Source organism: Numida meleagris, chromosome 2 (genome assembly GCF_002078875.1).
Source record: "Numida meleagris isolate 19003 breed g44 Domestic line chromosome 2, NumMel1.0, whole genome shotgun sequence".
Lineage (NCBI taxonomy): Eukaryota > Metazoa > Chordata > Aves > Galliformes > Numididae > Numida > Numida meleagris.
The window spans coordinates 32872267-32898283 of NC_034410.1; the positions used below are offsets into that span (position 1 = coordinate 32872267).

Here is a 26017-nt window from a genome sequence, read left to right on the forward strand (position 1 = left end):
ATGAAGATCCCATGAATGGGGCTGTACACAAACGTTCTTTGCTGTCTGACATTCTTTCCGTATAGCATTGAAAAATTTTACTCTGAGGGTCATTTACAAGCAAGTAAAGAATTGGCAGAAAGACTCCAGTCACGCTTCTCCAGAAAGAGGGGGCTCTCCCCGTGGCATTCGCGTTCCGCTCCGTGTCATTGCTTCTGGAGATGTCTGTAGGCACCAGCACCTTGTGACAGCTTGCACGTCGTCTCCAAAGAACTGACTGCAGGCAACAGAGAGGGAGCTGCAGCTGGAAGGCAGTCCAGAGAAGCAGCCTTCCTACCAGCTATCGTGTGGGAATATGCTACAGCCACAGCTGGAGAATTTCTCCACTGCACTTTGGAGAGAAAGAACAAGAGACAGCGTTCACGTCTTCCTGGCAAAAATGGAAGAAGCTGCTGTGGTCTACCTAGCATGGATACTGCCTTCCCTGAGGTACCTGAGGTCCCGCGGCAGCTTGCAGATGGGATTGCACGTGGTTACGCTTTTCAGCGCCTGAAGGGGTCCTGGTGCACAAGGACAAGGGACATCACCGGGTGGCAGGACGACTGCCACAAGACATCTGTCAACACCCACGCACCGAACAGACCCGCGCCTTCAAAAAGGAGGAAATCTGAGGGTGACAGCCAAACTGCAGTGGAATTTTAAAAACAAATAAACCTCAAATCCTGTATTTGTCTTGGAAACTACAGAAGCGTGCTCAGGCTTTGACTTTCTATAACTAATCTCTTTAAGATACTTCTCACTGGCTAGTGCCCATTGTTACGGGCCCCACAAATCTGCAGTCACAAACATGCTTGCTATTCTGTGCCAACAATGCTCTTCTCCTGTTGCAGCTTTTTTAACCATCCACTCAGCATCAAGTACTGAACACACTGTGGGCTTTGACAAAGGGGGAAAGTAATTTCAGGTGGGAAAATTTAAGGAATTGCTAAAACAGAAACCTATGTGGAATTAATTGGGCTATGGAAGGTTCGAAAACAGTAAAACACGCAGGGTATGAGGAGCCAGCATAACATGAAATCCGATCTGAACTTCTCTCTTGAAGAAAATTGTTGTTAGAACTCTTCAGCGCTTTTTCCACCGCTGCAATGTAAACACTTTGTTGTAAGTCTGGGTTGAGTTTGTTGAGGTACGGTAAAAAACGCTGCCAAACTCATACATCACTTTTACTGCTCTGGTTACCTAGGCTGCTCATTATTTACTCTCACAAATGATTGAGGAAGAAGATGGCAGCATAGAAGGGCACTCCAAAACCTTAAACAGAAGGAAACAATTATTAACCTGGGACCAGATCAGGGGGAGATATGAAGTTCAGCCTGGCACTGTGTGGCCTGCAGGGACACAAGGACACCTGATGGGCAGGGCCCCTCACATGGCTGTACTCATGAAGCCACCCCACTCCAGAAGCTGAGAGCTCGCTACCCTCCTAAGACGGGGAAAGAGACATCTCTTCTTTCAGCCATGGCCATCTGTATGTTTTTTTTTTTTTTAATAACTTCTGGCCGTTCCTTTACAAAACATATCAACCAGCCTAGCTCACCTGCTTCCCAACATCCTCTGAGGGAGGACAGGGAAATGAAGAACGTCCCTATGCCCCCTTCCTTCTCCCCTCCCCGTAACCATGTCGCTTCTTGCTTCTCATGCAAAAATCATGCTTCTCCCGGCTGAGGTTTTCTTTCTGGATCCAGTTCCTCTTTGCTCAAGGAAGCTCTGGCTTCTTCATTCCTTTCACATCAGCTCTCTTCTTTCCTTCTCTCACTTCAAAATTCTCAAGCGGTGGCAGTCTCTATGTACAGGTCAACTTTTTCTGAAGGCAAACTCCCTATCAAAACGTGTGATAGCATCTGCACCACAGAAAACTCCACAGTACGAGCAAAACCACCCATCAAGAAAGAGAAGGCTGCACTGAGAAGCATCCTAAACCAGCACCAATTCCTCCAGGCCAGGGAACACCTTCAGCACATCCCACACCTCACCATTCATAGCTGTCTCTGAACCCATCCCTTGCCTTGCTTCCTTCTCTAAAAGCACACCCTCCCCACAAATGTGTGTGCTTGCCTGGGCACTGGCGCCAGTAAAGACACTCATCAAGTAGATCTGAATGAGACAATCACCTTGAGCAACTGTAACTATCAACACACCAGCAGCAGTGGAAAAACCCTTGCAAAGGCGTAGATGAGCCTTGGTTTATATGCCCTTTCAAACACTATCATAAATGAGGTGTACTTAGCAAAGTACATCTGCCATCCCAGTCAATTTCAGACCTGGCAATATACCTGCAGTGATAAACTACTGCTGTTTTTCATGTAGGAAGAGCAGGTCACTTCAAACTTAACTCACTAACTGCATAGAGAAACCAAACTGGTACTTTCTGGGCAGTTAGAAATTTTTCAAAGGCCAGGAACAGCTTAAGTCAGTTCACTTTTCTGGAGTATTTGTAAGTAAAAGATAGGAACTCCGGCATACTTAGATGAGGATTGCCTCAGCGCTGACATCTTGGTATTTCATGACTGCATTGACAGAGATGCATGTAAGCTACATTTTGTGTGTACGTACAACAATGTTATTCTTGTGTTATTGCATTTGCACAAGCTGGAAAAAATGTGACAGATACTCTAGGATTTTGTCTGTAATAGTATTCAAACATTATTTGTGGGGATTTTTTTTCCCTTGCTGTTATGTATCAGACTTCATTCCCTCTTCCAAAGTTGCCTGAATCAGTTTATCTATGTTTCATACACATTCTGAATGTCCTACTCCAGAGCTAGAGCCCAAACAAGTGACACAGACTGGTGGTACATAACATAAGGAAAGCCAATTGCCAGCTTCATAAATCCACTCTTAGCTCCTGCAGGTGCCATTCTGCGAAGCACGTAAAGAACTCAATACCCACAGACTACTGGATAGGTCACCTGGATGTGAGAGTAAAGCCTACAGCTGGTGAGGGCACGCTCAGAGGGAACAAGATGGTTGAGTTCCTTTGAATCACTTGGATGATCTTCTAAAAAACAAAGGCTTCAATACAAAGCAGATAAACAAAAACCAGTGAACTACAAACTCAAATACTCATCATTTTCTGTCCAGGTCGGCAACGGTAATTTGAGAAAAAGAAAGCAAGCTCCAGAAATTAGCAAGCTTTGGAGGCCGTTGTACACCTATAAGTCAGCATAATCCAAACTCCTACTGCTGTTTGGGAATATCCCACCAAATGCATTTACAAGCCATTAATGAAAAAGCTCATTCTTTTTCAGGATCTCTGGCACTTCAAGAAGAACTTGTGCTGCGCCATACCATACAGAGGGCTTACTACCAATACGTTTTTATAAGCAAGCAATTTGATTTCTAAAAAAAAATAAAAATAAAAAAATAAAGTTCCTGAAGAACAATTCAATTTTTATGACTCGCTTCTACTGTGACGCCTATGGGAGACCGCCAGCAGATAGCAGCTGGGCAGGAGGCCAGTAGGGTCTTCTGATACTCATCTGGGCTTGTGTATAAACATGTTCTTATTACAGTTTCCATTGTCCGCCCCAGCCCACTCCTTGGGAGTATTTGTTGTACTCATTCTTGTCTTATTTACCTTTCCATAATGACTTTTCAGTGCAGAGGCCATCTTTTATCCTTGTACATTGTTTGCAAAAAGGAGCCCTGATCCCTACTGGGTCCCTTTAGGCAGTACCGTAGTACAAATAACACACCTAAAAATAACATCTCTGCTTCTCAAACATACGTCACGTAAGGCCAGACAAAAGAAAACTGTGTATATTCTCTTTTCCTCCTCGCTCCCCAAAAGAATGCATCCTTTCTCAGCCGTAAAGTGAGCCTGGCAATTACTGTATGTGCATGTCCGTGTTCCTGTTTGTAGCTCTATAATTGTTTTACAGCCCTGACTGTGATTATCCAGTACCCACCAGAAAATCCCAGCGCTTTGATCACAGGACTCCCTACCCAGACTCGGCAAATAATTCATCTGAGGAGGGGGGGGAAGCAGAAGGAAGATGAAGAGGAAACAAGAAACACGGCTGACACAAATCTAAAAGGAAGGAAACGGAGATAAAAACGTAAAAGGAAAAAAAAATAGGCTAAAAAGAAAAATGGAAGGAAGCAGAGCCCACAGAAAAGAGAGATGAGGTGAGGCAGAGTTAAAGGAAATGCATTTTCCTATCTGGACTGAACAGAGGTGAGTCTCTTAGGAATATATGGCACGTTTTATTTGCTGCTGCTCTCTGACTGTCAGCCTCTCTATGGGTCATTAATTTGTTCCCTGTCCGACTGTTCTAACATTAACGGTGTACAAGACATCCCTTAGACAGTCCTCATGCATTTGAGACGAAGGTAGTGAGATAGCAGAAGCAGGCAGGAACAGCTTGCTTATTTGGGCAATAAAAAGACAGAGGGCTGGCAGTCAAACAGAGAACAGACAGGATATAGCAAATTACAGGGTTCTCCTTCTAGCCGCTGCCATTAAATGAAAGTTTTCTGCAATGCATAGATGCCCTGTGGGCATAGTGACTTCTAACAATCACCATGGCTTGTTTGCTTCCTGAGCCAGGGATTTAGTTTTTATACCATACCCTTCATCAGATGCAGCCTCTACCACACACAAGTATTACCAATAATGTGGCTATAGCCCTAAAGTAATACATGCAAATAGTCTCAAAACGTCTTTCCCTCTGCCCTGTCCTGAGACAGAGAATAATCATTACATAGGTCAGCTACAGCTCTGCAAAACCAGACTTGCATGAAACGAGCACGCTGCTTTCTTGCTCATGTTAAAAGTATTTTAAGCAAGCATTAGCTGATCTCCCAGCACTGTACCCGAATCTGTCTCATGATCTGCTGCTAACGGAGAAGCCGCGGTCCGGAACAGCTGCAGGATCACTGACACACATTTTCATCCACTGCACGTTTTCACACACAGTTTATTCATTCTTGTCACAACTGCTTTATCTCGGATGTTGTTGGTCTTCCTATATTTCTCTTTCATACTTCTGTTCTCCTGTAAGTCCCTAATTTTCTAAAGGCAAACCCTAAGATAAAACAAGTATAAAAACAAACTCAACCACCACTGCTTTCTGTAGGGTACAGGTCAGTGCTTGAATTTCCCAGTGCTTCACGCAGAAATGGTTTAAAGGAATTTTGGCCGATAAATGATTTCTGTTCCTAAATTGCAGTGACTACAGAATACTGTGATGCAGTCTAAACCAGTCAGTAAAATTCCATCTGTCCCTGCACCAGTTCACGTGAAGCAATATCCCCGTCCCCACAACATCACAGTATGTTCTTTACCAGCCAGCTCAAGGTTCAGAGTTAAAGACTTTTCACTCCCATAAACAGCCACATTTTTCTCATGATGGAAAGTAATCAGAAAGGGGGAAAAAAAAAAGCTTCCCAGCATGTCACGCAGAGGGATGCAAGCCCAGCACTCAAGGCCAGACACAGTGACGACTGTGCACATGAGTCACTGGGACACTGACCCAGGACAGAATGATGCCAGAGTTTCTCTGAGGCTCTGCCTTTTGGAGGTGACCTCTGACTTGCAAAACATTAACCACCACCTTCCTGCATCAGCTTCGCGAGGCACAGGACCTGGGCGCGGCCTCATGAAGGAGAGCAGCATCTCATCTCTCCCAGGTACACAGAAGGAGTCCATCCTGGTACTGATGCACAGAAGCTTCTTAGTGCCTCTGAAAGGGACACGTGATGGTTTTGCTGGTACCGTCTCCCGAGTTCTGACATTAATTTGTCTAAATAATGGAAGCTAGTTGAAATGTGTAACACAAAAGTCTCGTGAAAGTCACTGTATGTAATCTCATTTGACAACACGGATGCAGAAGGCTCTACATTCTTTACAGAACTTTATAAAGCTTGGCTGTGCTCAAGAGGAAATCAGTGATCGAAACCCACACTCTGCTAGAACAGCACAATAACACACGGGACAAATCTATTAGATGAGAAAGATATAAAATGGTTTTACAGGCTTTTTTTTTCTCCTCTCTTACCCGCACCAGGAAGGGAGAAGGCAGGTCTGTGCTACTGCTTACCTTATATCTTTTTTTACATCCAGGAACAGGACAGGCGAAAGGTTTCTCATCCCCTCCATTCATGCACATTGAACTAAGGATAGCTTCAGAGCTGATAGCACTTTCTGTAGTCCAGGACTCATCACTGTCTGATTCTTCATAGTCTACTTCCTCCTCATCATATTCACTACCTAGAAAAGCAGGGTAGCGAGATAAAACAAGAATAAATAAGAGCACGGCGAGATAACGCGTTCTGCATTTATTACATCAGTTACAATGACTTGCAATTTCCCCACTTTCGTCTTTGCTGGAAGACAGTTCTTTCTCATTTTATAAACCTATCCTTCTTACGGCTATTTATTCTTTCATAAAGACACCAGTGGCTCTTTTTCTAATAACCAAGACAGGCGTTATTAATACGGCGTCATAAAGAGTTAACTGTGTGGCACAGCAAGTTCAAAGGACTGATTTTAGAATGCAGTTTCACTGCTCCTCAAACAACAGGATCCCTCCTTCCTTCCCAATGCCCAACAAAAGTGTGTTTTCTCTCCGCCCTGCAATTAAAGCTCATTTTAAGGCTTTTCTTTATGCAATACAATACCGAAGAGCGTAATTCTACAGATCATAAACAGTGTAAAATAATATGTTGACAAGTCCTAATGCATTTACTAGCCCTTTGGAATTAATGGGAATTATAGCACAACATTAATAAGAATTATATTGTAGCAATTATAGTTGTGAAATTCATTCCCTCAGGTGTAGGGATAAATTGCATTGTGTGGCTGCCCCGAACAGACCGCGTTACGTTCCAGATATGCTACGGCAGCCATCTGAGCAGCTGGTGCTGAGTTTATTTATTATTTTTAATTGCAGTAACTATTAATGAATTTCTCCGAAGAAGCTGAATGTGAAACAAGAGAAATTGGGAAAGCAGAATTCCAGCCGTAAAAATACAGTAAAAAAGAAGCAGGGGAGGGAAGAGCCCCGGCTGATTAAAAAGAAAATATACACGCAGAGGGAGGGAGAGAGAAAGCTTAGGGAAACTTCTGCGGTGTCAGCGGGAGGTGGTGCTGTGTTTCCCCTCCCCTTTATTCTTCCCCTTTCCCAGCTCTGCTCAATTTTATCCTTTCTGCTGAAAGACGATTTGGCTCCGAGTGCTGGAATGGCTCCCGTTATTAAAGGCGGTTATACGACACTCGCACGGCTCTGCTGGCTTCCCTCACATGCCCTCCAAGCGCATGCACCGCGCGGCTCGAGGCAGTCAGAAGGAAACGCAGACAGCTGCCTTATGGCACCTTAAAAAAGAAACATCGCGACTTCGCGAGGAGCACCGCCACGCTGCCATCTACAATGGGGGCTTTGTGGGGTTGTTTTTTCTTTGCTTCTCATGAAACTGAATACTCACCTACGGGCCTGCAGTTCTCCTCTCCCCCACCCCGTAGGCTCCCTCCCGCTCATTAAGCAAAAATGCATGTCAACTGGTAGCTGCAAGCACTTAGGGCTCCTGCGCTTTAATCAGATACGGTAAGGCAGCTTACAGATGTCAGGCCATACACGCTGCTTCCCTGCGGTTTCCATCCTTGCGGGGTGGTGCGCAGATGAGGAAGGATGGATCGTTTCCCACCAGCGACAAATGCCGCCGCGAGCGCACGCACACACTGCGCAACATCTGGAGAGCGGCGCGGCTGCTGCCCGAGAGCCCCTATCCCACACAGAAAGACTGAAAGCCAAGGAAAGCGTTACTGACCTCTTAAAATATTTCTGAACTCTAGGAACAGTTAACCTAAAATGAAGTTAAGAGTTGTTAGAGTTTAATTAACTAATAAAAAAATGGAGGCAAAACCACAACTCTGCTTCTACGATTTCCTGCCCTTGATTGTATCTTGATGGAAAAAATTCCTCAAGCTGCTCCTTTCAAGCTTTTGAGCTCAGTCTTTTCTTTTTTTTTTTGACCAAACGCAACAGAAAAACCTACTGTGAGTAAGTATATGCACTTCTAGGATAAGAAAACACACGAGGGTTGGAGGTGCTGACACCAACAATTTCTGCCATTGTAAATAACCCCCTAAAGGAGGTGATTTCCTCACAAATGGGATTTTGTCTTCCTAAAGAAAATATCACCTGAGACCGTGACATCTACTGAGGATATCACCACTCTCAGTGACAGCAAGGAGCATACAACAACAGTGGGTGCATTAGGAAACCCAACAGGCAATACACAATGCAAGGGACAAGATACATAGGAGTGGTGGGGAGCTGAAGTAACCACAATGGCGCGTTTCTTCCCTTACTTTCAAGGCATCTTTTAATTTTTCCAATAGCTTTGCACAGATCCAACTCTGTAACAACGTTTTCCTGGGCTTTCCTTAGAGACTCAGTGAAAGAGAGAAGAAACCAAGAAGCATGGCAGGGCATCTGCAAGGTCAGCACATCTCCACGGCTCCATTTTCATTAGCTTACCTGCACCAAAATGCAAGATTTTGTCCAGCGCAGTCTAAAGAGTTGTTCAACAGTATAAACAAGCTCTCTGGTGTCTCGGCTTTTTAAACCCAGACTTGTCAATGGGGATTTTACAAATAGGATTACGTGAATAACCATAGGAACACGCTTTCCTCCTCTCCCTGAACAGCCATACTGCTAACGATGCAGCGTACCTCAAAGGCACATTACTTTGCACAAGCAGGAGCCGCAGAGTCCACCACCACTCTTATCTAACAGGGTCCTACTGCACTCAATTGCTTGTGCTCCCTTAAGATAAACAACACAACAAACAATTCCCGAAATGTATTTAAGAGGGAGCTGGTATAAACAAAGTGTAAGAACCGACCGTCTCAAAAAAAAAAATTCATTAGCAATAAAAATTTCTCCTTTAAATAATTATGTTGTTTCAGTTGCCATAGAAAAACAACACCGCTTTAGTCACGCTTTCAACCGATTCCGCCTCCGAATTTAATTTCCTCAGTTGTCAGTGTCTGAGAGCAGCGACCCAAGTGGTGCCCCACCAGCCTCACTGCTTGCGTGCAACAAACCAGAAAGGAAAAAAAAACAAAGAGGAGAAACAAGAAGCTCAGCACGCAGGTCGGGGACTTTAATTAAGCACCGCACGGCCACGGCTGGGCGCAGCGTTCCCACGCCGGGCAGCAGTCAGGTGTACGGGCACCCGGCCAGGGGACAGCAGTGCTGTAGGGAGGGAGCACACAGCTCCGTGCTTTCATTGAGATACAGCTTTCTTGCTTGCTTTTTCTCTTTTTTTCCCCCCTTCTTTTTTAGACTTGGGTGGTGTTGCACAATAATAAATGTCAAGATTCACTTGTGAAGGGGAAAAATAATGTCAGCACCTTTGCGCCTGACCTATGGCTTGTGTCAGGGTGTGACAGTCATTTGAAATAAGCACTGCAAGAGCTCCTGGCACCTCAGCTGGCTGCCCCCTGCCAGGACAGTGGGGTGCTGGGCTGGGGTACGCTGTCCCTGCAGGCACCGAGCAGCCCCTCCAGCAGCACAGCACGCGTGCTGCTGGCTTCCTCGCTTCTCATAATGCTCAGAAGGGCCACTGCTCCCCAGTTGGACTTTGGAAGTCTGAAGCAAATGGCTGCCCCAAAACTCAACAACATGTATTTCTCTTTGACGAGGTGTCCAAATACCTGGAAGGGAAAAGCTGATAGAGCCGCTCCTGCTTTCAGCAAGGTGGTGTATGAATTTGCAATGTTACTACCATAACCAAAGACTAGTTCTGCAACAGCAAAAACCCTCAATTCTCCAGCTCTCTCCTGCAGGCATGTTCCTCCCGAGTCTCCCTGCTTTTCACCACATCCAGTTGCATGCATCATGAAGCTTTCATTTTGAGACCCCACACAGACCTCACCCTGAGCAAGAATTAATGCTTTCTCTTCCCAATGGCTAAATAACATCTTTCCAATGTTGCCCCCAGTCCTTGCAAGCAATGTTCCTTTGGTCCTGGCCCACAAAGCCATCTCCTCTCTCATCACTCCAGCAGCCACGCCAAAAGGCTCACTTCAGCTGTGCTGCCCCACTAGATTAAAAAAACCAAAACAATCCAAAGGCAAGGAAAGAAAGCTAGGGTTTTGTTTGTTTGTTTTCTGGAATTTCCCACGCTGAGACCATGCCACTGCCCCTCAAGCAAGGGGTGGGCTCCATGGGCGGAGATGGACATGAGCTGGATACCACAAGGCACAGCTTGCGTTGGCTGCCATGGCAGAGCCAGGTTATTACATGCAATTACCACCTGTGAGAAAGCATAAATTATATACAGGGTAACAAAAGTATGCCAACAAGTTATTTCTGCTTTACTTTTTATGCAGTGTTAACAAAAAGCATCACAACTGAGGTGGCCGGATGCTTCACAGCAGTTTATTTGCCAGATGAAAAAACATGCACTTAAAGGGACTATGACTACTGCCTAAGTGCTAAAAAGTCTTTATAGTGTGATGAAGAGCAAAGTTGCAGCATCAAGGCTTGCTCCTCCTCTTCTTCCACTCAGTTTTGCTATTGAAGTCGATGAGTATGTCACTTCACCCTACAGCAAAGACTTGACCTGTTGCACATCTATCTTCTACTTCTTCCAGCATGTGAAATCAGTAACTTAAACACCTCAAAAGCATCTTGCAGGAGTTAACCATCTGACATTCTAGCACAGACAACATCCCAATTACACTGCTGAAAATCTAGAGCTTTATCTTTTAGACACGTGGAGATTATTTGGTATTCATGCCACTGTAGCCAAGATCCAGTTCTACCATTCGTGTGCACACCTTCATTCCTCTGCGTGATTTCCAGAGGACTTTCTTCCTCAGCTTGGTTCTAGCAGGTGCACATCTCTTGCAGTTATTTAACGTGTATTTAAGTTCTGCAGCGTGCCTTGTAATATTAAAAACACAAAGCTGATTAAAAACAGCACAGGCTGCATGTGCGATTACAACAAATATTATCTATCTTGATCTGTGATCAAGAACATCACGAGTTCTTCCTCTCTCCTCCCAAGAAAAAGAAAAACACAAAACAAAATATCCTTGCCAATTATTCCCCTGACCAGAAAGTATACATTCAAGTACACAACGACTAACTGTGAGCAAAAAGCTCACTGCAGTGGGAAGCAGCATTGCTAGTGTCACTGAAAGTTCACGGTTGTTCCAATGATCTCTCATAAAAATTCAGCTTCACACTTTGTCCCGTGCGGGACTTGCAGTTTGTGTTTCACGGAAAGTTTTATGAGAGCACTTCTTACGTTAAGGAGTCTGCATTCCTATATACCATGACAGATTCCTTGACTAAAAAAGAAAAAGGAAAAAAAGAAAAAAGTGAATAATTAATATTACAAGAACTGTGGTCTAATGCTAAAGCACGTTCACAGAATTGTCAAAGTTCTCCCCTGCATGCCCACGGATGTACACGGTCTGTCTCTATGCTCAGCAGCAGGGAGAACATTCCCACAGCTGATACTCATTGCTGGTCTGAGGGCATATCGAGTCATTCGAAACAGAATATTCTTCCTTTATATAGAGCACAGGAAATAAATGCTAGGAGCAATGAAATACAAAACAGTTAAATAAAATGTGTCACAGCTGCTACGCAAGTTCTTAGCCTAGAGGCCACAGCAGGGCTCTTTGGCCATGACCTGTTACGGGTGGCACAGTGTGTTGGGCTCTGGCAACAAATTTCCAACACTGGATCACCCAAACAGTCTAAGCTGGGGTTTTTCCTTTGCTTGCTTGCTGTTGGAGAAGGAACTGAGAGGACAGAAAATGTTTTTCAGTCTCTGTGACAGGTCCATTCAGATTAGTTTTTTGTGTTTCCAAAAATATGTTAATCATTCATGTCCATAAAGATGATGCTAACATATATATAATACAACCACAAAAACCCTGGGTAGTTTAGGCAGACCGCTGTGTAAGTGCTACAGATGCTGGTACTTCAGACTGCAAGTGCAGTTCTGGTGTTTGATTAAGCAGCTACGTGGCACATATGCTGGATTCCCCATGCAGAAGGCTGGATGGGCCTTCTTCAGGCAGCAGGCATAACGCACACCACGCAGTCTTCTCTCTTACTCTAGCCAGCATCTCTGAGCCTGGTTCCTGAGCGAGAGACAGATGCGTTCCCAAAGGCAGTGGAATGCTTAGCAGCCCTGCCATCACTTGAGAGAGCTGCTTGAGATGGTTATGGTTTGTCAAGCAAGCGTCCGCCAAGGCTGGCAGAGACCTCCGTCCCTCCCCACAATCACAAAGGAGCCCCCAGAGCAGCAATCACGGCTTATTACCGCCTCGGCCTTCCAAGGAGCCGCAGCAGGTCGCTGTGGCTGTGGTGCTCCACGCATCCTGCCCTTCCTCACAACACCAGTCAAAGCAGGATTTGGCCAGAAAAGTGTCTTCTGGAGAAACCGCCCTGCCTTCCAGTGCTCTCCCAGCACAGATGAAGTATCGGGCACTAAATGACTGGCTGCTTAGGAACTATTATTATTTTGAGGAACTCATTTTCTATTGTCTCTGGATGAGGCAAAGCTCAGTTAGTGAATAAACCCCACGAGCATTTCAAAAATGCGCCTCGTGTAATGATGTGCATGCAGATTCAAGTACAAAGAGTAATATGATTTTTAACACTGTTTTAATGCACAAAGTACTGTGAAAAGCTCTGAAGAAGTGTCATACCATCAATTACTACTTCTTGTTTGCTTGCAGCAACTGAAGAGTAGCTTTCAGCCACCAGGGTCTGCTGCACCCAGGGGCAACATTTAAGCAGGCAAGGGTGTGATCCGGTCTATCTGGACATCCCCAGGGGCACTCAAGGTGGTTGTAGAAACAGCAACTGCAACTTGGCAGTCAGAGGGAGAGCCCAAAAGGCTCGCGTGAACAGCGATGCTTCAAACAGGATCAACCCACAAGTAGAGGTATACGCCCACTGATAACGCTAGTGCTTTAAATATAATGGCAGACAGGGCTATTCCAACATTTTAAAAGCACTTTTGGTTTCATTTAAATGTTCACCGTAAGCCCATACTGAATTTTAAGCAACCTAAGGTGCATTCTTTGTAAACCACAGAGACTTCAGATCCTACAGGTAGCAACACAAAACTGAATATACTGCACTTTCACACAGAATGACTTCAGCTGAGGCAGCCTACTGGGGAAATCACCCTAAAATCCTGGAGGTAAAGCTAAAATGGCAAATATAAAGATTATGCTTATTTTCTGAAGTACTATTAGTATCACATTCACATTATATATTCTTATTTGCCGTGAGTAAAACTGGGAACTACTTACACATTAAGTCTGCTCAACATTCTGGGCTACGGGGGAATCAAAACTAATAAAATTAGGGTTAAAAAAATTCCTCTAGAGCCAATATAGGGGTAGGTGGAACAGCTGGATTCTGTCTGGCCTTAGGAGCAATTACATGCCATTTTCTGTCTTGATATATCTATATCTTGATATATGCATGGCAAAGAACACTCTTTAAAAATAAAACACAGAAAATCCCAGCTCGGAGCTTATAAATCCATCACAAGGAGCCTGCACACCTCTATAAGCAGATACACTGTAACTTACTGGATGTATAAATGCAAATAAAACATTCGTGTAATAAGGCAAATTAAAAAAAAAAAACACCTCAATTTACAATTAATAGTGAAACAGCAACTAATCACAAAAACATGCATGTAAAGAGCGGATTCTGGAAAGAAACAGTCAACTGATACCGTGGCATGTGTTCTGTAGAACAGGACTTTCTGAAAATGCTGCAGAGGTGCTAAAGCAAATTGTTGTAATGTCACTGCACAATGTGCTGTTGAGGTTTTATGGTCACACTGCGCCAATAGTCTCGGGAAGTTATTTTGCATTCTTACATAAACTTTTTTTCCCCCCAATCCTATTTTCCACCAAAAAAAAAGGGCTTTCAATAATGTACAATCTTCTGTTTATACGTAGTACAGGAAAAACATGATAAACCCAAGAACACAATCTCTGCTTTAAACATATCTTAAAAGTAGATTTCTACAACTTCGTATAAACAAGAATAAGCTATTAAATGCTCAACAAACAAGAGCATAAGCTTCCTGTAATTAAATGGCAGCGTTTTACACGGCAATTTTTTTTTTAAATCATGAAAATAACAAAAAGTAAATAAATAAATCAATCCTGCAGACCCCTCCCAGCTGAGGCTTAACCTGTAAATTAATGTAACAGTAATAAAACCGATGCCAGCTGGAATCCTTTCTTTCTCTGGCTTTGGCATGAGCCACAAGAGCAGGTATACATTTGAGGAAAAACAAAGCAGGACATTTTCCACCTTTAGTCACGGGATGTTAATTATACTCTGGCAAACGTTTAAAGATAGACTCAAAATGTTCAAGAAAGAATTAAAACCAGTTGGGGCTGAGAACAACTCCATCCTTCCTCCCCCTTCTCTCCCTCCCAAACATCTGTTCCAAACTTATATTCCAAAAACCACAGCGAGAAGAACATTCATAATTAATGTTATTTTGGCTTTTTAGTTGCTAGGCCCGCATTCTGAGGTTAGCAATACAAAAATGCAAGTTCAGGGTGCTTTTGCTGCACTTAAGGACTCTCCTGATGCATGTAACAAAAAGGTAGTTTTTCTATTCTTTTTCTTGTCGTTCCCCCCCCCCCCCCTTTTTTTTTCCATAAAAAGAAGGAAAAAAGTAGAAGCAGTATCAGGAAACAGTTTCATGTTTAAGATAAAGGATTACAATAAAAAGTACCTACATAAATGAACTACAGTTTATGAAGCTATGAAAATACATTTGAGACGTGTTTTATAACATCAGGTTAAACATGCTTTACAGCTGCACAAAAGCCATTCAGCCACTTACAGTACAGGCCATAAAACTTGCAATGCACACACTCCTTACCTACCCAACTGCTACATGCTTCCCATTTATCAGCACGCAAACCCAAAAAGGATGCACCAAGCTACAACCAGGTTCCAAATGCCACAAATTGCTGTGTGGGTAGCACTTGCTGCATGGAGACCACGGCTGATTTCAGTACAATTCAGCTACGTGGCTATTTCCAAGATGGGCTGGATGAGTTGAATAACCATGCCCAGGGTGTCCTGTGGCAAGCTGCCCACAGAGGACCAGGGCAGCCCAGCACTCTTTCAGCAGTTTTATGCTGAAGAGATTTAATGCCTGCAAGCCCTGGGAGGATTACAACCTTGTCCAACGAAAGAGGAGGCAATGGCAGACTGTCCACTTCAATGCAGAGAAGACTAGGAGGATTTATTTTGCACAAGAACTATGCTTAGCACAAGAACTACTCTACCTGCATGACCATCTAGATTTAAGAAACTCCATCAACGTAACCTGAAAGATAACCAAATACTCAAAATCAACAGCAAGGACTAACTTGAATTCTGAACCAGGATCAAGGCTTTCATCATCCTGCCTATGTACTACTCTACATGTACTCTATGTACTACTATCTCTACAGGATAGAGCTGTTAAGGTTCTTAATGAAACCTCATTATTTTTCTGAAAAAGAATTACAATTTAAACATCCAAAGACAAGAACATGTCTTTGGATGTTTAAAAAGGGGGGGGGGAGTTGTATTTCCTCTCACTTCTTTTGATAAAGTAAAATCTGCACTGCACTGCCCTTTGTATGCTGTCACAAACCTTCTTTTGAGGCTATCACGGTTTCAGTAAGGTGCACAAACACAACGTTAACAGGTGTGAGTCATTTCATTTGATGCATCACTGGCCTAAGGCTGAAATGAAAGTACTTTTCAAGCCGTCATTTTCCACTGCTCCTTGGCTTCTGGTATCCTTTGGCATTAGAGGTAGAAGTGTCAGGAAACTGCTCTGGATGATGCTGTCTGCCTATATATGGAGAAACCTTAATAAGACAGAGACTGTGCTAGCGTGGACCAGGTCTGGTCTTCAGTTACAATTAGAGTGGTGCCTCCCACCTGCAAGGCCACAAGTGCTTAAAAGACAAGACAATATATAGTTTTGGGGTCAGCAAGCCTTTAGCTCACTTGGTAACATGCGAGAGCTAAACCATCCTGTGTTTCCTGGCGTCTCACCTCATTTTGATGATCGTGTACTGGCTAACATCAACTCACAATACACCATTTCCCCTGTGAAATAAAACTCTCTGTGTTTTAAATCATCAAGTGTGAAATGGCACGTTAGCCCTCGCTTTTTTCTAACTCTGATTTGCTTTGGCTATGGTGCAAGGAAAACTCAAACATTTGCTTAAGTTTCACCATCTTCGGCACATTGAAGTGCTGGCCTAAGAAAGCACAGGTTTTTTTTTCTGCTAGGCTCTGTACAAACTCTCTGAAAACCGTAACTCCTTTCAGCGTGCAGACATACAGCACTAGCAAAGCTAGAGTGTTCTTCTCAGTTCTTGAGTCACTATAATGGTACAAAATCACCCCGTTCAGTCTTGCAGTGTAGTATTTTATATGTATGTGTGTGCACGTATGTGTATGTGATTTAAACAACCACCTAAAATGCCACATGTCCATCTATTGTTTCCAACTTTCTGAAATACATTTGTGCATTCAGTTAGCAATTTTTGAGGTAATTAGCAGATTATTCATAAAGCTAAATAGTTGTGGGTTTTTTTTTAATCCTTTCACCAATGGGCCCTTGCAGTGTAAATACACAAACATGAATGCTGTCATTGTTACACAGGACCACTGAAGTTCCCTTTTGAGTGTCAAGCTATTCCTACATTAAACCAATTATGCCACAAGCCACGAAAGGCAGTCACATTTAGACAAAACACATGCCTCTTTTATGCATTTGGGGGAAGAAAGATCCACGTTCAAAGGATGCACTTTTACACCAAAATGCTCCTATCACAAATGAACACAGAGCCATTTTCTACTTCAAGCTTACTGTACATTTTCTGTTCTTGACCCTGTTAAAAACAGTTTGTCAGGTTAGACTTCTAAGATGGGGATTATAAAACAGTTCCTGCACTTGGAAGTACTTTAAATCTATGAGCCATGGTTCTATTACTGCTTTGTAGCTCAAAAATCAAAACCAGTGATGATTTTATGAGTTGCTGTAGTCTAGACAACATAGTTACTTTTCAATGAAATTGTTCCTCAGGGAGAGTACTGTGAAAATTCCCATACAATTAATTACAGGTATGTGCAACTAAAATACAATTCTACCGCACAGTAGCTCTGTAATTGCTGGTATGTTTTATGTCTGTATCAAACAAGAATGCTCCAAATGAGCTGGGAGGAGGAAATACAACGAACGGGAGGCTACACGTAAAGCTTCCTGCAGGGAGGGAGATAAGTAAGATGCCAAGTGAAATTTTTGATGCACCTTCCCCTCTAGTAAAATGCAGATTTCTACTGGAAAGCACAAAATCTGCAGACTGAGTCAGTCTTTACACAGCGTTTTTTTCATAGAAAAACTGCTCAACACACTTTTTCCTGCCGAAGTTAAAATGAGAAATTTAACAAAATTATAAGGAAAATGTACCCATAAAGCAGGAAAAGGAAGGACAGCAGAAAACGCAGAGGAAAGCTTTGAGTAAAATTAAAAAAAAAAAAAAAAGAAAAACCAACATTCATGTATTCTCCCCTCACAGCACAGCCCTATTTTTCCCAACAACTATTTAAAATAATTTGATTTTCTGAATGCAAGGCAGATGGGGATGTGGTTTGCAGAACGGTTGAAGACTCCAGTTTTGTCTGCGAGATAATAAAAACTAACCAAACAAAAAAATGACACATGGGTAGACCTCCCTGGCTCCTGTAAGAGACATGCCCGTCACACAGCTACATTTCATTAAATGCCATGTAATGAGATGGTACAAAGGGGAAAAAAAAAGTCAAGATACTCTCTGACAGATCAAAGATACGAATGAAATAATGAAATAGAAATGAAATAATTTAAACAGAAAAGATCTGCCTCTAAACTTTCGCCCTGTTTTAGATTTTTTAGGCAAAATCTCCCTTCCTTTCTCACACCTTTTCCATTTCCCGTGCTGACCCTTGGCCATCAGCAACACCTTGTTGCCAGAGTTCTCCCTGCAATCTTGCTGGCTGTTGTTCCTTATGTAGCTTATCTCCTGTGACAGATATGAGAAACGAATCTGTCACTAATCCTTTTTTAAACTATTCTTTTTTGTTTTGGTTTGGTTTTGTCAGTGAGCAACCAACGTCATGTGTATTTTTGCCTCTTTAAGGAACCTGTATGGCAGTAGATGAATGCCGGAAAGAAAGGGCTGTTACTTAAGCCCAAGAAGAATGATAAGCACTTAAGCATTTTTCTCTCTGGAATAATGGAAAAAGGAGATGAATACGTACGAGTTTAAAGCCTGGCTCCCTTTAAATCAGGGGAATGTAGCATCGAGCTCCGAAAAAACTACATCTTTATAGCTGGTGCTGGGAATAAATCCCACCTGTGCTAAGAAAACGCCTATAGGAAATAATTGCACTTTCACTTATTATTTTTCATTGTTATTGGAAACCTCCTCCTACAGCTTTATTCCTTAAGGCAGAAACTACCACTGATTTTACTTATTATTCATGCCCAGTCACAACCTCAGCCAAAATCTTGTGCGAAAATCTCATACCATGTCTCAGCACACACATATATTACAGTTAACTCATATGTAGATCAACTGTTTCGCACAATGCCCTTCATTATTTTTTTAATTATTATTTATGCATTTACTTTTTACAAGAACACCCATAAGGCTCTGTTAGAATAGACGCCTCAGACTGCTAAATGCTGGGCAAACATATGTATATATTAATTAGCGCGTAGGATTAATATAGGCCCCCAAACCTGCAATTAGATGGAACCATTTTGGCTCCAACAGCTACAAACAAAGTTCTCATTCGTCATCTGCACAGAAAAGGTGAAATCCTGGCACCAGCCAAGTCCCGCAGAGGGAAGCTTTGCCACAGACCACAATGCAATCGCCTCGAGATACTACATCATATATTTTATCGTACATTGTAGGCCTGAAATATCAAATGCATTCAGACAAACTTCCATTATGCTGGAGAACACGATTTGGTCTACGTTTTCTAAGTATGGCTTAGTTATTTGCCCATACTGTTTATACAAGAGTGGGTCTGTATATCTAATTTTTAAGTAAAAACACTGCACGCAAGTTAAGTGGCAGTTAAGCAAGTAGAAACTTCTGTTAATCTGAACAACTAATGAGATGGTTCCTCTTATATCTCAAAGTGTGTTTTTCCAAGTTACAGTAGAACTTGGTTATTTGTGCTTTACTGCACTAGGCACCCCATAAGTCATACACACAAAAATGTGGCACCCTCAGCCAACTTCTCAGCGATGATTTAATAAAAGAGCCCTGGGATTTGATCTCATATTTCTACTTTTCATTATTTTTTGTTCAATTACATCTGCATGATACTATACTACATTACTATAAGGTGTAATAATTAAACCTGAGTACTTCAGATATGCTAACACAGGTGAAGATTTTTTGAAGTGAATGGCTAAAGTTATGCTTTGCACTTATATAAATTCTTGGGTTTGCAACTCTGCAAAGTGCATACATACTTTATTCTGGTCTGACAAAACGACTTGTTAAATGCTCAGATTTAGGCATTCACTTCCTCAGTGACTGGTTTGATGCTTACCACTAATCCTGTGCTTAAAATGCATACAAACTGAATTCGTAGCACAATTTTTTTTTTTGTTTTAAAAATAGCATGCCCATCAACATGCACTTCTTTCCATTGACTCGACTGTCCTAAGAATATTTTGCAGCATACTATCCTTAAAAAAAACAGCACACCACAAAAGAGCAAGCTCTCTTCTAGTCACATCGGTATTGAGCCAATCTGCGTGGCTCCAAGAAAAAGCTGTTGCAGATTATCAAGTGAATAGCGGATTTAATGGTTCACAGTCTGCTCTGATTCACCCTAACATGGAGTTCAGAAATACCATCTGCTGACAGAAACTAAAAACATTCTGATATAAATAGCAGTTCTGCTAAAATTCCAGGTTAACTGGGCTATGTATTGACAGCACATCTGTAAACAAAAAGCTCTGAGCACCTCGTTCCTCCTCCTTTCAGTCCTCAATCAATTTTGGACTTATTTTACTTTTCTACTGTCCACTCTAAACTCACAAAGCAGCTTAGCCGGGCAGATCTCTTTCTTTGCGAGACGCTGTTTAATGTGCTGCAATGGCTCTCTGCACAACAGCTGTCTGTGACATATGATAACTTCATTGTTGAAAGCTTAACATATGGAAACTGTGCTAGAATGTTTGCTGCATTGATACCTATGAAGAGAAACGAGCTTTTGCATTACAAAAAGACAGCACATTTCTCAAACAACTGAAGTAACAAAAATTAAACACACATTTAGAATCTAAACCATATTAGTTTCTGGCACGTCTCTCACCCCATTTCAGTACCCAGATCCAATGGCTGGTTACTATTGTGTTTTTGATTGCTATTACCAGCAAACAATGGGTGGTTTGCTTTCAACTTTAGGATTCTCAAAAATGAAAATGAATAGGTTCAAGAGAAGGCTCCTGGGGTTCCTTCAAGAGTTACCATGAAAAAAATGCTATACAGGAGAATTCTATGAATAATATCTCAAGTCACTGAGATAACATTACTTGAGTTAACAGTGCCTACTGAGAAAACTCCCAAATTGCTCCACGCTGCTTTGCAATTTTCCCCAAAGCAAAGCTCCCACAAAGACAAGCTCTGAGCGAGCCACAAGCGAGGTGGATTCTTACAGATTCATTTCTGAGACCCGACTGCCTTAGACAAGAGGAGAAAGGAGATCCTAAGTTGTAACAGAGACAGTTTAATCTCCTTTAAATTAGTCACCCATAAAGGGAACAATGAAGCTCTAAATTATTTCATCAGTAGCAACACTCGTTAACACCAGAAGGAAGCTGTAACTTTTTGGTCAGTGTTTGGCCAGAAGTTGCATTTGAAAACTGAACAAAATCCAACTGAATAAGAGGAAAGATTAATAGCCTGAGCTGTAAGAATCTATTAATTTTATTGCATTTAAGTTTATACATACACTGCATTAATCATATGAGATACTCTCTAGTGGAGTGAATGGGGAATGATTCTCTTTAAAAGAAACTAAATCTGCAACCTAACTAAACATTTAAAATCATTGTACAGATGTAAGAGTTCGGTCACACTGAGTATCGAAAGCACTTACTACAACAGGCTCTGAAAATACACACTAGCTGAGGACTGATTTTTTTTTTTTAAACTGAAAATATATTAAGTTTCACTTCCTATCTTTAAATCATATATTATATAAGTCATGGTTCACCGCTGGTATGATTTATTAGAAAAATATTAGCCCATTTCACGTGATATATTCTAACTGGCTGGAACTGTGCAGCTTTGGGATTATCGACAAAGCTACAAAGCAGTCTTGATTTCAGCTATGGATATGCTCTATGCGCTGTATCTAGACATGCACTATAAGCTACACTGTTGCCACAGATCTGCCAAATCATTATTCAAATAATACCCTCAGATGGTAAATATAAGGGTTTCTACATCAATAGTACTAACGTGAAAGCCTCAGAGCTTTCCTTTATGTCTATAAGTATTACCGTTTAGAATCTTTAAGCCTGTTTGATTACAATATTACTGGTTTAATCTTAGATTTGTTAAACATTCAATTCTACAAAGTATGCTTTTCAGCAAATTAAAATTAATTATTGATTTCATATTTTACTTTAGAAATAAAACAGAAAGGAAAAAAAAAGGAAGAGATCGAAAAGTTGGGGGTTTCCTGTGGGTGGAAAATGGGGTCAATTTTGTAAATACTAAGATTGGGCTAGTGGAAATTTCAAACAAGTTGGCTGTATTATAGAAATGCTAAGCCCTTCTAATGAAGTCAATCAGAAATGACTGCGCAAGCGTGACTCCCCAGAAAGGCATTTACCCTAATTAGTAAGATAAACCAATAGGTAGTCAGCTATTTAAATGACAGCTGCAAATCAAAATGGGCCTTGCCAACTCCCTCATAGGGTCAGCTCTGACCACCCATGAAAACTTACCCCTTTCATCTCCTTTACAAGTGGAAGGACTGACACACGGCTGTAGCTATTGCAGCCAACCATAGAATCCTCAATGCTTGCTGCCAGGACTCACTGCCATCAGCTGCCCGATGCAATCAGGCAGTAAGTAGGTTTATAAAGCTATTAAAACTGCATAAATGTTATACCTTGCAATCTATTAAAATCAAAACAAACAGGAAAGGAGGTCTGAGAGCCAGTTTCTTCAGAGCAAAATGTAATGCCAATTATGAGGTTTCCAAATATTCCAGCTTTTTTGGGGGGAGGTGAAAGGGACAAGACTTAGGGTTGAGCCATTAAAAAGCCAGTTGGTAGTATTAAACCCTTGCTTTAGGATTTATAAGAGGGCCAAAAATTCACTCCAGGCTGAAATTTACAAACCCAGGCTTGAAATCATTAAAAAAAAAAAAAGGGGGGGGGAAGAAAAAAAAAAAGGAAAAAAGACATATATACAGAAGAAAATACAAACACAAAACAGTGACTTCAGATGATTTTGGGCACTTCTTCAGTGCAAAAATGGCTTTATAATTTATTTTTTAAGTTTGAGGCTCATTACTATGAACTACTTTTGTAACTAAAACCGGGACAAGGTTATTTCTATAAGGAATTACCAATAAATCACTATCACAGAATCTTTTTAAAGCTTTTCAGTGTGAAGAGATATCACAGTTCTCAAAGGTGCATCAGTGCTCTGACTTACACTGAAAAGCCAGGAAATTAGGGGCGGCAATTTCATCTGTGAGCCACGCAGATGTATAAAAATGTTTAAGAAATTAACAGCGTATGTTAAAGATGCAGTGTCAGCCCCATTTTTATCCATAACTAGACTTCATTAGTTTTGCGGGTTTAAAACGGACATTTAAAAATAAAAGCAACACAAGTTTTTGTGACTTAATTGAGCGCTCCTGAAAGAAAGATATTTCAATGTTTGAGAATGTTAATGTCTTTCCAAAAGAAGCTGTGTGCTGCTGCTACTTAGCTCTATTTCCCTTGCGCCCTAAGGAGTCTATTACGGATGGAAGCCATTTCTTCTGCTAAATCCTGCCTGCGAATCCTAACAAGAGCTTTAAGCCCACTAAACGAAGTCTCCTGGGAGACACTATTGTTACAACAAAAACTGGAACAAATTTCTTAAAGTGAACTGCAGGCAATTATTAGAGGATGTAGGTCTTGAGAAGGAGAGAAAACTTGTTACAGGAGACGGAACAAAAAGCCAAATGTAAGCAGAGACAGCACATGCAAGTCACCCCTGAGGGAACAGAGGGGAGGTATAGAAAATTAACTGCTGCATTTCTACTTCCCACCAAAATCACAAATGGGCTGTTTCAGGGGACTAACACACACAGTTTGCAGAGAAGTATGAGTCCTCATTACCTGAGAAGAGCCTTCAAGAACACACTTCTTCACTACATATTTCTGCCGAATATGCCATTTGTGAATAATCCCATTCATACACAAGAAGGTGGTCTACATACGCATGTAACATTTGCAGCATGTATGTGTGTCAACTTGGAAGCTGCTCAGCTCTGTCTGAGAATTTGGCCTGTAGACCTTTGGCATAGATTTTTACTGCAAAACTTAACAAACATTCTCTGCAGCCAAACCACCTCGGACTGTTTCTTATCAAATTTCATAAGCTAAGTGGGTTCAAATCTGGTCAGTATGCGAACGGGAGATCATTATATGAAATTGCACTTTGCTGAAAAATGACAACAGTAGCTTAACAGCATCATGCAATGGTGGAACATACACTCTGAGGACGTACACAGAGATCACTGAGGTCCAGGCCGCTTTATTCAAGACAACATCACCACATCTAGCGAGGCCAAGACAAGTAGCAAACCTAAATGGAGGACGTTAATTGGAAAATGGGACCCAAAAGGTTCCCAGTTCGTACCTCGAGAAAGAATGGCAAACAGCCATAGATACGACAGCTATTCTCTGCTGAGGGACATGCAGCTATTTGTATGCCATCTCATCAGCTTTTAAGGCATGCTTTCTTTCCGTCTTCTACAGTGGAACCATCCTGGACTTACACCTAGTGCAGCAACAGTAACGCCAGGCACAGCTGAATTTCAATACCCTTACAAAGTACTGAACAACTGAGAGCAGAGGTAATATAAGTAACACTGTAACGATAAATAAAGTCAGTAAAAGCAATCCCATTTCTTTTTTGATGAAGTATAGGTGTAAAGGATGATGAGGACAATGATTACTTTGGATTACAGCAGTTAACATCAACCCAGATGACATTTTCCTAGGCTCCCTAGGCAGTGCTTGCATAGGGAGGAAGAAGAGAAACTCAGCCACAACAGGACTCTGAGCACGTGATCTACATAGCAGAGAATCACACCATGGTTAGGGTTGGAAGGGACCTCTAGAGGTCATCTGGTCTAACCCCTCTGATCAAGCAAGAGACATCTAGAGTATATATAAATATATATATACATACATATATACACATACATACATATGCATGTATGTTTTAACTATCACTGAGAACAAAATCCTATCCCAAGAAAACGCTAGGAAAAATTCTGTACTTATCAGAAAAATCTCAGTGCTTATTTTAGGTCCAGACAAACTTGTAAGATGACAAAAATGGAAATTCTGAGGTGAGAAATTTCTGCTGAAACATAACTCAATTAATAATATATATATATATATATTTTAAAGAAACCAAACATCTTCAAGAAAGAATATCTGTTTTATATGTTGTTTTTGGTACCAGGGTATTCCAAATCCTAACCTTGGAACATGGCTCCAAGGGGAAACTTGTAACACAGAATGCAGAAAGTGGAAGCTGATATTATTTATAACCTGGCAAGTACGACTCAGTTAACCTAGAAACTCACTGAGCCAAAACAAGCTGATTCTCCTTACTGCAGGTAAAACAACATTCTGAATAACTTTAAAAGATTGAAAATTTATACAAATAACAAAAATATAATTATTTTAGTATAGATTTTCTTTAGTGTTTAATGGAGTGTATTTCAAACATCAGATAGTTAACCAGTGGTGCTGACAGACATTCAAAGTTGTGCTACCTGACCACACCATGAATTAGCCTACTCAGTAGAAGCTGAAGAAAGCAAATACAAAGCAAAAGGAAGGAGAAATTCCTTGACATCTGTACCAAAGGAGGTGAACCAGTTCATTCCAAAGAGGAAATAATTAAGAAAAATTTACTTGTTAAATTTTCTGCATTACATTCAGACTTCATTGTTTAGCTGTACTCAACACGCTTCCCTTTTTCATCTACAAGGACACACTGAACAAACCATTCATTTCAGAACTTACAGAGAGAGTGACACATGGACTGCTACACCTTTTTCATTTAATCATTAATACCAAAATGTTAAATAGCTTATACAAAATACACGGCAAGGCAATTTATCAAAGCAGGGATACTAATGCTATTTCTTACTAAGAGGAATAGGTTGAGTCTATTTATTACAAAACAGCATAGATACATTGTAGGAGATCAACCAAAAACACTTGATCTGTGGCACGCCTGAAATTGTCTCAAACACTTGCAAGATAAGACCATTGCCATGGCAACAAACTGAAGGTTAAAGACTTGGTTTGGAGGAAGAAGCCCTGCGCAGACAGGAGGGCATTGCTTTGTCCAAAACTCCCGTTTTGCTGCATAAGCTTTGACTGGAAACTTGTTTGTGGCAAACTTACTTATTGCAAACTCATTTGTTGTGGACTTACCAATGAACTTGCAATGGCAAACCCTGTAAATCTAGAAGGAAAAAGAGGATGCCTGAGAGAAGCTCTGTGGGTCTTTCAGACTTCAATGCTTGGCTGAACCAACGCTGGACCAGGGATCTCTTTCTCTCTCTTTCTCTCTCTCTGCCAACATCTCCTGCCTTTTATTTTTTTTCTTTCATAAAGTTAAGTGATG

The 26017-nt window shown here is 41.6% G+C and overlaps 1 protein-coding gene across 2 annotated transcripts in view; it reads right to left on the bottom strand.

Moving 5' to 3' along the window:
- JAZF1 (JAZF zinc finger 1) overlaps positions 1–26017 on the bottom strand; it is a 179679-nt gene that overhangs the window by 2556 nt on the left and 151106 nt on the right. For both annotated transcript variants that reach the window (XM_021385521.1, XM_021385522.1), the window contains one exon: positions 6081–6250. In XM_021385521.1, coding sequence (XP_021241196.1) covers positions 6081–6250 — 170 coding nt within the window. The remainder of the gene's footprint in view (positions 1–6080; positions 6251–26017) is intronic.